The sequence below is a fragment of the Monopterus albus genome, unplaced genomic scaffold (assembly GCF_001952655.1).
Source record: "Monopterus albus unplaced genomic scaffold, M_albus_1.0 scaffold670.1, whole genome shotgun sequence".
NCBI lineage: Eukaryota > Metazoa > Chordata > Actinopteri > Synbranchiformes > Synbranchidae > Monopterus > Monopterus albus.
Window position 1 is genome coordinate 14,664 of NW_018128550.1, and position 14,744 is coordinate 29,407.

Genomic DNA, 14,744 nt, shown 5'->3' on the forward strand with positions numbered 1-14,744 from the left:
AGAGCGGTGACCACAGTCAGCAGGAGCAGCTCAGCCACGTGCATCCCCAGCATCATGTAGTTCACATAAGAACAGTTTGTATACGCTGTGATGCAAGGTGAATATGTGGTTGACATGGGACAAAAAACAATTAGAGTGTGTACAGTCTGATCTACACAAATCTATGACCATGTATTGGTTTATCCAAAATTCTGTTCATCTCCATGGAATAAAATCTGATAATGAGACAATATTAACCAGAACATTTGTTTTAACTTAATCTATTAGTAGAAGTGCATGAAATGAATTCCTTACATCTATTGAAGCTCTGAATACATATTTAACAAAAACAAATCAAGTGTCTCTAAACACTTACGGTAAATTAAAAAAAGCACATATCTTTTAGTGTATTTCTGTTATAGGGTGGAATATCTGCACAGCTCTGGATGACTGAGCTGCCTTCTCACCATTTTGTTTTGTTGGGTTTAACGTTGTTGATTCTTCCCACACAGCAGCCGGTGACGTCGCTGCCGGTGCAGCTTCTGTTGCTGCATCATATCCTGAACAAAGAAAACCACAAAGTACACTGTGAAAACACACCTTGTGAACATGCGGCTCCATCCTAAACCTAAAAATCCATCAAATAAACGACTGTACAGTAGTTTGTTATTTTTCCACCTTGGTATAAAGTGATTTTAATCAGTTCATCACCTTCTCACCTGAGGCCTGAGGGCTGATGGGAAACTGCTGCACTTTTCCATTGTGTCCGTTTGTCACCTCACACTTCAGTAAGTCGAACTTCTTCGAAGCTGTAAAGGTGACAGTGGCTGAACAGACAGACTCTGATGTCTTTATGTCGTCGTTGTACGTATACCTGTCTGTAACCTGGTACAGCCACCTCACAGTGCGTCTGCACCGCCCATACGTCTTCACGAAGCAGTTTAACGTCACCTCATCTATGCTCTTCTCCTCAGTCACTGGTGCAGATGGAGACATTGTCAGAGAAAGACAACAAGAGATGGATTAACTTCATCACTGTAATCATTTTGTTCTGACAACTTGACCGTTTGAGCTGAAACATCACGAGGAAAATACTCACTGGTGACAACAGACAGAAAAACCACAGAGTCTTGATGTTGTTGTCGTCGTGATGTGTCCAACTGTCTGCAGATGTAACGACCAGCATCCTCAGCTGTGACCTTCTTTATAACCAGAGAACAGCTCTCTGTGACACTCAGTCTGTCTGATTTAGATCTGGCTTCTTCACCGATCCGTCCCAGTTTAATCAGCTCTACTGCTGCTGTGAATCTCGAACCGCTGAAAAGCCAGACAGTGCTGTCACATCTATCCAGAGTGCCCAACATATTTTCACAGGACAAAGTGACTTCATCTCCAGCTCTGACAGTGACAGGAGACGGATACTGTCCACTCGCTGCTGTGAAGAACATGAGAGAAATCATATTCAATTCTTTCTTATTTCAAAACCAGTGTTACAAAGTGGGAACAAAAGTTGAACCACAACTAGAGGTAATTAAAATAAAACCATTTACTGCAAAACAACATGAAATCAAACATCCTCTGTTTGAGTAACTACTGTAACACAGGTTTCTTACCTCTCAAACGAAGCAGCATTAAAAATAATAAAATGTGGAACCATGTGGAAACAGACATTCTGCTCCCTCTCACAGCTCCTGATGAACGAGGGATTTAATGTTGCTTCGCCCTTACTCGTTTACCTACTGTCACAGAGAATGGGCTGCTTTTTGTGGCAGACTGGAGGACAGAGGAGGAGCACATAGTGTGTGATGACTGTAACGTGTCAGCGGACGGTGAGACATCGAGTTCCACAGAGGAGCTTCAGGTTATGTTGAAACAAGGAGAAAACAGCAGCAGAAACATGTTTGCTCCCCTTGTGATAAACATTTCAACATCAGACCTAAGTTTACATTTGACTCATCTAGAGGAAGTCTGCTAATACTCAGATCAATTAGATCAGTTCCTGGAGTAAAACAGTAATGAAGTATTTTTATTAAGTTAAAATCTCAAAGGTTTAGGAAAACAGCACAATGTCACACACCACTCTCCTGTGGGGGAGTCTCACTGTCTCATCCATCCATCCACCCCAAACTCCTCAAAGGTTTCACACTTCTATCATCTAGTGACTGAGCAAATACATCCCAGGCAATAAGCTCATTTCTTAAACTGTAATATATGAACCAAAAAAACCAGCAGTCTGACAAAGTGCCTGTGAAAGTTCTGGGAAATAAGCAGAAAAGAAACAGAATGAAGATTTGGCTAAAATTAGAGCAGCAGAAGAGGAAACTGTGGTTCAGGGTGGAGGTAAAGGAAATGGACAACAGGAACTTCAGATCAACATGAAAACCAGCTGCTCAAAAGACAAAGCTGCAGCCATTCTCTTGAATGAGACAACCTCTGCCTTTAAAAACACAGTCTGAGCCACTTCTGCTAGCATCACCACTACAAGACCAGGTAAACCAACAGGCGCATGCTGGTCTCCCCTTGTGGCTGTGGCATGTGGAAACTCAGAACACATGAAAAGCAGAAGAGGACTGAGGTAAGAGTGATGACTCTGCTCCTCCTCCAGTCAGTTGCACAACAGAAACAGCATGATAAAGTTTAAAATAAGCTGCTATAAACTGTCATAACTACAACCCACATCACAGATGTGCAGACAGGGAGGCAGGAAAGTGCAGTGAGACTAATGGAAAAGGTGAACACGCTGACAGTATGTGGTCCAGGCAGCTCAACAACAGGCAACAACAGCAAAAGGAACAGGCAAAATCCAAAAACAAGCTGGAAGCCCAAAACAGAATCAACTTGTAAAGGAGCAGGGGAAACTGGCCAGAGGGAGACCTGATAACTGGGACCAGCTGTGTGAGTGGGTGGAGAAGATCAGGTGGCTGGGAATGGAGGGAAAGTCTGGGGACACCTGGTGGCTGGATGGGGAACAGCAGTTTAAAGGAAAGCAGCAGGGGCCTGAGGAAGAGAGGATGTGGGTGAAACTAACGTCACCTGACCCAGTGAAGCTAACATTTAAATCCTTGAACATGTTAACAGAGTCAGCTCCGTCAGCACCACTGCACTGACAAGACACGGTACCAAGTAAACCAACAAATAAACTCACTCTCCATTATTAGCATGTGTCAACTTAGACCACATGAAAAGAGTAAAAACAGGGCTGAGCGAGCTGAAGGTGTGAACATCCTTAGTCAAGGTCAGTGTTTGCATGAATGCAACTCTAATCTTCTATTATAAAACAGGATCACAGTGATTCTGACAGCGCACGTCCACAGACAGGTCGAGTCAAACCCATCCTCCACCAGATTCTGACTCTTGGTGTTGTGGATGGATTACTGAACGGCCAACAGCGCACAGGGGCCCAAGGAGTCAGGGGAGCCTCTGGAGCTCGTCTGGAGGGGGGGGCTTAGTTTAGAGTCATAATGACACACCCTAGAAAAAACATCAGTAGTTGTGCAGGTCAGATATGTATGAGAAGCAGACATGTGAACGTGGCAGCTCGTTATGTCAGAAAGGAATCATGACTGTATATCTAAAACATTAAATGTTAAACTCTGGAGGAGATAGTGTGTAGTAAGCATGTTGTTGTCTGTGTCTAGGAGACAAAAACATAATCACGTTAATGCGACCTGTAATGAACAAAGAAGCAGTAGGTAACGGGGTAATCCAATTTTTTATTTGAATTTTAATTTAGATATGAAAGGCTTCATAAAATACACTTTATTTCCAAATTGTGACTCGGCGATTTAACTGGAATGAGATCAGTTTAAAACACTGCAATAAAATGGGCAGTTTTCGCTACAGTAATACCGTTTTCCATTTATGTGACATCACAGAGGTCAAGAAACAAGATCCAGCAGCTGCCTGCATCCACAGAAACCAATGGTGTCTTCTCACCATTTTGTTTTGTTGGGTTTAATGTTGTTGATTCTTCTCACACAGCAGCTGGTGACGTCGCTGCCGGTTTAGAGACTAATGGAAAAGGTGAACACGCTGACAGTATGTGGTCCAGGCAGCTCAACAACAGGCAACAACAGCAAAAGGAACAGGCAAAATCCAAAAACAAGCTGGAAGCCCAAAACAGAATCAACCTGTAAAGGAGCAGGGGAAACTGGCCAGAGGGAGACCTGATAACTGGGACCAGCTGTGTGAGTGGGTGGAGAAGATCAGGATGCTGGGAATGGAGGGAAAGTCTGGGGACACCTGGTGGCTGGATGGGGAACAGCAGTTTAAAGGAAAGCAGCAGGGGCCTGAGGAAGAGAGGATGTGGGTGAAACTAACGTCACCTGACCCAGTGAAGCTAACATTTAAATCCTTGAACATGTTAACAGAGTCAGCTCCGTCAGCACCACTGCACTGACAAGACACGGTACCAAGTAAACCAACAAAGTAGCTGTGCAGGTCAGATATGTATGAGAAGCAGACATGTGAACGTGGCAGCTCGTTATGTCAGAAAGGAATCATGACTGTATATCTAAAACATTAAATGTTAAACTCTGGAGGAGATAGTGTGTAGTAAGCATGTTGTTGTCTGTGTCTAGGAGACAAAAACATAATCACGTTAATGCGACCTGTAATGAACAGAGAAGCAGTAGGTAACGGGGTATCCAATTTTTTATTTGAATTTTAATTTAGATATGAAAGGCTTCATAAAATACACTTTATTTCCAAATTGTGACTCGGCGATTTAACTGGAATGAGATCAGTTTAAAACACTGCAATAAAATGGGCAGTTTTCGCTACAGTAATACCGTTTTCCATTTATGTGACATCACAGAGGTCAAGAAACAAGATCCAGCAGCTGCCTGCATCCACAGAAACAATAAAAAAAACAACCACGTGGTAAAATAACCACCATCATCTGTCAAACTGAGCACAGACTGCTGTCCTGGTAAACATGAACAGGCTTTAAAGTGTGTCAGAGAAAAAAGAAAAGCTATATGAAATGAAAAAATGACATAAAAAAATAATACAGACTGCGTCCACATGAAGCCAGGTGGTTTTAAAACAGTTCACATGTTTTAAAAAAGCCGTTTCTACACGGTTTTGTGTTGTTTTGATAAAGAGCTTGGTCCACACTGAAACACCAGAACAAGAAGCAAACAGCTTAATCTCTTCTCCTTTGTTGTCTTTTCATTTAGCAAACAACCAAACTGTCTTTACAGCAACATCTGTGCAGAATGAGTCACACTGCAGAGTCCCAGCTGTTTAACAGCCAAATTCACATTTACATACCTGCTTCTGCTGCCAGATAACGGAGTGACTAAAACAGGCTGATCTGATCGGGACCAGTCAATTCTCCCTTTTAACCGGGCAGCGGTTCGAAGGCTGCTACAATGCTCTGCTCCCCAAACCACTCTTCTATGTTTATTATTACTGATGAACTGACTGCTTCATATCATCCCATAAAATATCAAAATCATAATTTCCAAGATGTGAAAGTGCCAGACTGAAGTGTCCTGTTTTGTCTGAGCAGTAGTCCAAAACCTACGCACCCCCAGTTTACAATGAGACTAAACTGAAAACAAAAGCTGAAAATCCTCACTTTTTAAAAGCGGGAAACACCAAATCTTTGGCGTTTGTACTAGGTCAAAGGCCAAACTTTTAATCAGCGGTAACAGGGCAGGTCTGTGGAGGTACCGTTTAGCTGATGACATCTACTGACTGACACCAGTACAGGTGAGGAACAGCTGTGTGTGATCAGCTACACTGGCTTTTAAAATGAGTGATCACAGAAAATCTGAGACAACTTAAGGCAGTTTGTCTTTCACTTTAATGCCTCTGCCTTTAAAGCAGCCCTGGACCCTCACTACAACGCCAAGCCAGGGTTTCAGGATTTACCTCCTCAAACCTACTGTTTGGTAAAACCTCCTTTGTTGGGGAGAAAACACTGCTGTTTAGTGTGGACACAGAATGAAGCCGGCTTCATGTGGAAATACTGTCAGTCAGTGCAATGAAGCTGGAAAAGAACAAGCACTTGGTCTGGAGGCTGGATGCTGGCTTTGTGCAGCAGCCGGTTGTGAGACTCCCCACGTCTTCTCTTCAGGCTTCAGCAGCCTCATCAGCTTCTCAGTCCCTGATCTGACCTTAGCTTTCCTCTGGCTGGACCTGTGTTCAGGGAGGGGGAAAACCTCCTGCCAGCAGCTGTAAACTCTGAGTGTGGCTTCTCCGTTTGTCCACTGTCATTTTGAAAGGTAACCAGCCAAGATCTGGAAGTCCTCGGCATTGCTCTAAGCTGGCTGGTGAATTCATCAAAGTGGCTGGTCAAGCGCTGGGTCACAGTTACATTTCCTGCCCTTCCTGATTTTAGTTTTCAGTGCAAATCAGTAAGAAAAGTCCTTCTTACGTCCACTGTGCCTCACACTGAAGGAGCTGCCACAAAGTGCCGTAGTTGGCAGGGGGACTGAAAAACCTCAGTAACAAAACTAGAATCTCAGTTAAAACAGGGAAAAATATACACAAATATATGTTTACAATATATTATGTACATTAACACAAGCTCTTTAAAAGGTGATTCATCACAAGGCTGCTGCTTAAGAAGTGCTCACAGGAAGAGTGAAAGAAAAGTCATTGCTTTGCATCATGTGAACATGAGCCAGGGCTCCTGTTGCTGCCTCACTATGACATTCACTTCATAAAAACAAGCGTTCACTCTGAAATACAATCACAACATTTTCTTTTCTCTGCTGACAAAAAGGCAGGAAGTCTTTGATAAACTCCTCTCACAGCTCGTCAGTCAGGTCTCCAGCAACAACACAACATCTCCAAACTGTTCACACATGCAGGCAGCGTGTTGGTCTATGGGTCACGGTACTACACTAGCTAAAAACTCCCTACATTGTACTGCAGTGTGTTAATGGCCAAACTCCATTTACCTCATTATCAATTTTCCAATGGTCGGTGTTTGTTATTAATCAGATATCAGACAGGTCTGCTCCACAATGAGATGCCAGACTGCGGTCATGATGCGTGTTGAACCTTCAGCAGTGACTTTAAATGAACAGTCATTTGCTCTCGGCTTTGGTTACTCTTTGGAGGCTCCTGGTCTCCAACCCAGTGGCTGGGCGGTTTGGGTAAGACACTTGGTGAGGGTGGCTCACTGAACCTTGCTCCAGCGTAGACCTTCTCGCCATCTTTGATGTATTCGGGAGCAGTTTCAGTTGGTGGTGCATTTGGGGCCTTCATGTTGTTGGAGGTGTGCAGAGGTTTTTTCCACTCTCTGGGTGGAGGCTGCTGCAGAGAGGGGGCCTTATTTGGGCTGCTGTTATCTTTCTTCTTTGTGGCGGGACAAACACCCGGGGTTCGACCCTGCTTGTTGTGGCTCTGGGTGTTTCCACTCTGGGTGATGGGATCATGCCTGGGCAGACTGTGAGCAGTCTGGCCTCCTGGCTGAGTGGCTCCTCGCTCCAAACAGTCTCCTTTGGATGTCAGCAGCTACAGAACAAAAACAGTTATTAATTCAGTGGTAAGAGAAATAAAATCCCTTTACGGATGTCGTCATGTTGAGTGTGAAAGTAGAAACAAAACATTCTTAAACTCGCCTTAACTGATTTTTATCACCACTTGATACGATGAACTTGTTAGCAAACAGCTGCTTATTCACATGTTCGGCAGATACAAAGCAACATTCAACTCAAATATGTCAGTTTTACGATACTTTATTTATTTCTGAAATGCAGTAGAAGTTTACTGTACTTTGCCTCAACTATTTGCCTGACAGCTTTATAAATTTTGATTTTTGCATACAAAATAACCGAAGATGTTGTAAATATAACATTTATGCAGAATTCCTGGCTGCAGGAAGTATTTGACAGAGTAGTAATAACCACTTAAATGAAGGTTCTGAGCACTTCTTCCATCACTGGGACGTGTTAACACTTTTATAAGATTACAGTAGATCTCTGGTAACTGAGGTGATTTGCTGATCATATATATATTAGGTCCAAACAGTCTGATCTACCTCATTCTTGGCTCCAGGTCTGAGCTGATAGAGGGTCAGACCGGGCTCGGCTGAGAGTTGATTAGTAGATGGAGCAGTCAGAGTGTTGTTGTTGTGGTCGAAGAGGAGGATGTTGGGGCAGTTTCTCGGGGGTTTCTGGTGCAGCGGCGCCGTCGACCTCAGCTTCCTCCCTCCTTTCTTCAGCAGCGCCTGCCTCGTTTTGTTTCCCGTGTTCAGCCCATCGCTACCGGAAATCAACGTTACCGGGTTGTTGTTTTCGACGTTACCGATGTTGGTTTCATCGCTGCGAGCCGGCGATCCGTTCAGCATTTCTCAAAAGTGGCGAGAACATAAACAGGCTGTTAAATTCCTCGGCAGCTAAGTTGTTTTGCTAACAACGTCACAAGCTAACAGCTAGCTAACAGTTAGCCAACTGAGTGGACAATACTCTGTTTTCAATCCAAGTTGCCGTCACGCAGAACTAACTGCTTAACAAACACTGTGTTGTACTGTCGCCGTGGAAGTTTTCTATGAACCTGAACTGGTGTTTTTTTTTTTTTTTTTAAGTAGTTATACTACTAATAATCGACGGATGTCTTATCCCGTGATGGAGCGTCCGCGTTATTTTATCAAAGGAGAAGTAGCACAAACGTTATGGTCGCCACAATAAAACCAGCGACTTCCGGCAGCGTATTTCAAAATAAGATGACTTGTTGCCGATCCAGAAAGCACAGAGATGCTCTGCGGATTGCGGCTTCTGCCCGTCAGTGCACGAAACTTTGTGTTCACACCATGTAGCTACAGTCAGTGGTTCCCACCCGGAATATTCTGAATATGTGGTAGAAAGTAACTAGTATCAGTTTGAGGTACTAGTGCTTCAAGTACCTTATTTTCTTCTGGTGCCACTTTATAGCCCACATCTACTATATAACTCAGAAAAATGTTATTTCCTAATTAAGGTTTTTGCATAGAAAACACATGAAGCACCTACAAAATATGCCTTGTTATTATTAAACTACTCATATTTATAGTACTGAAATGAATAGTAAAAATGTCAACATTTAATTGTTTGTGCTTGTCAAATGTTAAGGTTTTTAAAGCCCCAAACCTGGCAAGAAAAATACTTTGGTCATCGGTGCCTGGTGTAAAGCGGCCCCTGTCACTCTCAGTCACTGCAGTAGGCTATGTTCAGTGGCATTGTCTTCTAGCTTCTGGTGTTAGTCTGTTCAGCTTGACATCTCCTCTTCAGGCCGTTTCCAGTAAGAGGCGGTGCAGACTTCATCCTGTCAGTGACGTTTGACCATTTTATTTGGCTGCACCTTTCAGATGTGGAACTCACCAGTGACAGACACTGAACGTCCTGCTCAGTTTGAGGGATTGTTACTAACACAATGCATAGGCTGCCTTTTATAAATTGTGTGATCCACCACAACCAGACCTCTGTACCTGTACTGAGCCTTCTTTCTGAGGAGACTGTGCCAACCACTGTCACAAGTGTTACAGTATGTTAGTGAGGGAAAAAACAAACTGGCATTCAAATGAGTTATCAGGTAAAATCAGGCAGGTAGTCAAAAGATTAATCAGCAGCAATTTTTGTAAACAATTAACAGTTTAAGTCATTAGGCATAAAAAAGACTAAAAATAACCAGTTGCAGCTTGTTCATTGTAAAATTTATTTTTGACTGTTGATCAGGTAAAACAAGCAGTAACTAACCTGGGCTCTGTTAAATGATGGGCAGTTTTGACTATTTATCATTTAATAGTCTAAATAATTGAGTGATGAAAAAAATATTGTAGCCCTAAAGGTTTTGTCCTTGTGTATGAAAGTACAGAGCAAGGCTGGTGTTTATTAGCCTCACCTAGTTATAACAATGTTGCTGTATGACCATGCACACACCCACTAACACACAGTTTTACTGTAAAAACATGAGCATTTTGACCTCAGTCACCTGCAGACCATTCAATAAACTACATCTACACCTTCATTTCAGGAAACACTAACACTACTTTGATGGGCTGGTATGTTTCCCCTCATACAGTACGTCTTGTAAGTGCACAATAGTCTGAAAAACTATTAATACTGAGTGAAAAACACGGCACTCTAATTCACTACAAAATAGGCTAATAATAATTATTTGGCAAAGAACTAAGAAACCAAAATGCTAATCTGAAACTCACAGGAGGATGTGGTAAAGGTTTGTTTCAGTACAAAAAATAGGTATATAAACAAAATACAAGTACAACATAAACAACTAATTATCCACCCCTGTGAGCGCAGTACAGATCATTTGTCACCGTGACTGTAGAAGGCAAATGATCGAGACGTTGAGGCTTCTGGACGCGAAGCTCTGTCTGGGTGTCGGCGGCAGCGTCAGGGCTCAGGGCTGTGCTTCGGCTTCAGGATCGTCATAGATGTAGCTGCCCACGCCCCCAGTGTTTACACCTGACAGAAAGCAGGACACACAAGTTCACCCAAAAACTAAATTAGCCATACAGATAGTTCTGGCTGATTAGAGTAAAAACACTGAGCAGCAACTTGGCTTTTGAGAATTTTTCAACACCAACAGTCCAGAACCTCTTGAAAGTTGGTTTTACGGATTATGCAGCAGCCTACAGTATGACCCAGTCTATTGTGATATTCATTTGTATCTTTTTAATGTTTGGAAAAACCAAAACATTATATTCAGCTGTGTAGTAATGCAGTGGAGGCAGAAATCCAAAACCTGGACACATAACTAAACTACCTGCACAGCCAGAGTGAAGTGATAAAGGTTTTGTGAGTAATTTGTGCGGACTGAGCCTTTAAAGTAATGCAGAACAAGCAGCAATCCTGATAATTACATCAACAAAAACTGTAACACAAAAACATCAGGAGGATTATGAAGTGTAAAAGCCAGATGTGAGCTCATTCCTGGGGGGTCTTTACAAAGAGCTTATGTTATTCAGATGTCCAAATAAAGTTTCAGTGTCGAGCTAAAGTCCAAAAACACTACAGCTGGAAGACAGATGCAGGTTTATGGAGTGCAAACTGGCAAGAATATTAGATATACACACTTTTGCAACCTTTACAGGATACATGCCCTTGTCTTTAAACGGTCACTGAGGCTCACCAGCTGTCCCAGGTGACTTTAAACAGGTATTTCTGATAGTGTTTCATCAGTCGCGTCTGTTAGAGCAAAATGTAACTCATGTAACTCTTGCCTTTTTCCTGACCTTCAGTCTGACACTTCTAGGCCATGAAAACTGTGGTTACCAAGGTCTGACTGTGCTGGTAAGACGCCTCTGCTCCCGGTAAACATTTGTAGACCTAAAACAACCTCCAGCAGACCGATGACTGCGGACATGTGAATGTTAACTGACCTCTGACCTGCAGTTCTGCACCCTGCACTGCACTGGAAGTGTTTGTGATGTCATACCTTTGGGTCCAAACAGCACAGCGTAGCATGGTTTGTGGCAGTACGGCTCTCCGTCGTGCTGCAGCAGAGAGACGAGAACTCCACTTATTCCTCCATATGTGGACTTGTGTTGTCATTAACTGATGTTTTGTCACAACAAAATGTTTGGCAACACAAGATGTTTATTATTAAAGTATGTCAGTCAAAATCAGAAGAACTGCATGAACAGTTGTTTTCTACTCTACTCTGAATATTTAAATAGAAAAACTTTAAAATGGCTGATCAACAATCCACCATCAAAATACCCCAAACCAGGATGAACCGCTTCCCTAAAATTCAGGGTCAAACGAAGCACGATTTTATACACAAAACAGCCTCTTGTCCCGTCATGGTCATTGTTACTTAAAAAAAAACAAAAACAAAAAAAAAGCAATAAACAAAGCAGCAGCTTGAACCACAGTTTTATGAGGACGACCTACAGTAAATCAGATTCACTTGTACAACAAGACGTGATTCTGACACTTTGTATAGCATCTAATTCAGTTAAGAAAATAATCTACATCAAGACCTTTCTGCCAGCTTTACTGTGCATGACATTCAGTGTAAACTGATGCATCATTCAGTGGGTACCTGGCCAGGGTGTACCCTGTCTGTCACCCAAAGTCAGCTGGGCTTGGCTTCAGTAAGCGGTATAGATATCGGATGGATTCAGTGGGTGTTCATGACAGACCACTTATTAGATGAGGGTGTTGTCTTAATGTGACCCCAGGCTGAGCTCATGTGATACCACCTGGACGTCTACAAGGAAATGATCTTTTTAACCTTTTTTATTTGCTCTTTGATGCCTTCTGAGAATCAAGTAAATGGACATTTCTCCATCTAAAGAGGCTGTAAAGAGCTGCCGTCAGTCTGTGGTCCATTTTTGTATCCCATTACTAAAGTCTCCAGAAATACCACGACTTTCATCTTCCTGAGTGCAGCGCTCACCTCTGCGTGGCTGCCGGGAGCCAGAGTCTTACCGCACCTCTCACAGCGCAGACAGGGCCGGTGCCAGTTCTTCCCGAGGGACGACACCTTCTCAGCTGCACACACACACGTAGAGATAGTCACTATGGCAACCAGCCACTTTGTCACTCGTAACATTCCAACACTCGTATAGAAAGACAGCAATCTACTGACCGAAATACACCGTCTTGTTGCATCTGGGGCAGATGTTTGGTCCTCCAGAGAAAGATGAGAAGCTCGCAGCTGAAACAGTTACGTTGATCTTAGATTTATAATCTGCTGAGAGTTTTCTCCAAGAACACACAGATCTTCACATGATCACTGTGACTGAAACATCTTTATCTCCAATACACCCATACATTTTTCTTTTTCTCAGTTTCTGCTGACAGTTAATTTCTTCCTCTGTGACTTCCTACTTTCCTTATCTTGATGTTCCCACCCCCAGCATGCCTTCAGTGTGTTACAGTGGTCATTACTGCAACCACAGTGACTAAACTGAACCCGCTGCCATCCAGAGAGAACATTTTAGCAGACATCGAATTTCTCTTCCTAACATATGACAGTTCTATTTTTGCTCCACACAGTTCTCACCCTTCACTGGTCCCCGTGCTTTTCTCTCCTCTTCTGGTTTGGCATCTGTTTCCATGGAAACGGCCGCAGGAGCTTCGTTGACAGGAGTGTCGTACACGTAGGAACCAGCTCCGCCGATGTTCACGCCTAAAACACATGCAAATGTTGGATTTACAATTCTGAAGCTGACCTTAAAAAAGTTCTTTCAAATGTTTTTGTAAGTGCACAAAGAAGAAATGGCACCTTTCGGTCCAAAGAGGGCGGCGTAGCAGGGCTTGTGGCAGTAAGGCTTCCCATCATGCTGCAAAAACACCAGGGAGGGAGAGTCAGCTGCAGCAGAGACAACCATTCCTCACAAGCCTCTGAGTGAAGCTACTCCTCTGAACCAGAGTGGAAAGATTTAGATTTTTCTTTGTCTGTTTGGATTCACATACAGTAATGCTGAATAACAAATCAACCAGGACTTATTCACAGGAGTTATAGGCCTCGTCTGCTCCATGTTATTGTCTCCTCACACTAATTTATAAACATGACAAAAGCTAAATATGAGCATCAGTGCATAATGGGGTCTGTTTGCCTTCAAGTCATTTTATTAACCTCTGTGAAGCCTGACCTTTAGAAAAAGACCCCCCCTCAACTATCTACTGTGCACAACCGACGACTCTTTCTCAGGAAAACGTCCTTGACTTTCTAAATATGTATTTTTAACCATGAAATATGGGTTCATTTATCTGTCGAGGTGATATATTTTGTCATTCAGACACAGATGCACAGTTACATGAATGATCACTATAATTTCATTCATTCAGGAATAATGATGCAGTTTTATTTTTCATAGAATAATGAAGTACTCTGAAAAATCCATTTACATAATGAGTGACTAATACTTTCTGCATTCTGCTAATGATACACAATGTACACATTTCCAGATTCTGACCTTTGCCTTAAATAAAGGACCTAAATACTTCCTCCATGTTATGTTGGGACTCTCTGGGAGCTGACGTTAAGCAGTGACCTGCATGTTGAAAGAACCCGCTCGCTCTCCGATATCCACATAAATCTCTTTGTGTATCCTCTTAACACCTGATGTTGTATGGCTCTTTGCTTGGGGAGGTTTAAGTTGTGTTGATTTATATGGATATATAGCGTAATGTCCTTAACATAACAAATCTCTGTTAGGAAAAGAACAGGTGTCTCAGTGACATTGTTTTTACCTGGACAAACTGTACCAAAAAAAGATGAACAAACAGCTCCAAATACACCCGGTGTGAACAGATCCTCAAACAGAGGCTGAACCACAGTAGACGAACCACAGCAGGAAGTACTTGCAGCCTCATTGTGGTCAAACTCGTACAGTCATGGTGCTGACTTTTCTGCAGGTTGTTTAGAAAGTCACTAGAGTGACTGTACAAGTTTAACCACAAGGAAACCCAGCAGTTCCTGCTAAGGTTGCATTAAGTTCTCTGCTGGCTGAGGCCGCTTGAAACAACTCACAGCCTGTGACGCCCAACTACACATGATAAATCACAAAGGTTACTGCATTTGATCTAATTCACAAGCCAGCTCATTCCCCTTCTGCTATAATCTGTTTCATCACTTATTTATAGTCTGAATAAAAATCTAGAAGTGCGCAATGGCAGCCCTGAGCCACTACATCTTCATACTGACACAGAAATGTGGGAATATGCTAATATCTGTTCTTACATTTCATAAATCATAGATTAAAACATCATCTTCAAATGTAAAATGTGCTTCACCAAAGTCTGATGGCTCTGCTCACCTCAGCATGGCCTCCTGGATTCAGCGTCTTGTTGCAG

The 14,744-nt window shown here is 42.7% G+C and overlaps 3 protein-coding genes across 3 annotated transcripts in view; all 3 read right to left on the reverse strand.

The window, feature by feature from the left end:
• Positions 1-5: 5 nt before the first annotated feature.
• LOC109953449 (uncharacterized) lies at positions 6-1,599 on the reverse strand (the record flags this gene model as incomplete). The annotated part of the gene is made up of 5 exons (XM_020588938.1): positions 1,593-1,599; positions 1,079-1,411; positions 699-956; positions 447-539; positions 6-85 (listed from the first exon to the last, which is right to left on the reverse strand). Coding segments are annotated over exons 2-5 (696 nt in total), but the record flags the coding sequence as incomplete, so codon positions are not given.
• A 2,999-nt stretch (positions 1,600-4,598) lies between these two features.
• On the reverse strand, positions 4,599-8,623 carry LOC109953446 (proline-rich nuclear receptor coactivator 2-like). Its single transcript, XM_020588936.1, has 2 exons — positions 7,979-8,623; positions 4,599-7,452 (listed from the first exon to the last, which is right to left on the reverse strand). Exons 1-2 carry the CDS (start codon positions 8,285-8,287, stop codon positions 6,979-6,981), a joined length of 783 nt encoding a protein of 260 aa, XP_020444592.1. The 5' UTR covers positions 8,288-8,623; the 3' UTR covers positions 4,599-6,978.
• A 965-nt stretch (positions 8,624-9,588) lies between these two features.
• LOC109953447 (cysteine-rich protein 2-like) overlaps positions 9,589-14,744 on the reverse strand; it is a 10,325-nt gene continuing 5,169 nt past the window's right edge. Inside the window, 7 exon segments of the mRNA XM_020588937.1 lie at positions 9,589-10,400; positions 11,374-11,431; positions 12,340-12,434; positions 12,532-12,600; positions 12,949-13,074; positions 13,171-13,228; positions 14,708-14,744. The exon segment at positions 14,708-14,744 is cut by the window's right edge and continues 32 nt beyond it. Of these exon segments, the coding sequence (XP_020444593.1) occupies positions 10,336-10,400; positions 11,374-11,431; positions 12,340-12,434; positions 12,532-12,600; positions 12,949-13,074; positions 13,171-13,228; positions 14,708-14,744 (508 nt within the window). The 3' untranslated portion in view covers positions 9,589-10,335.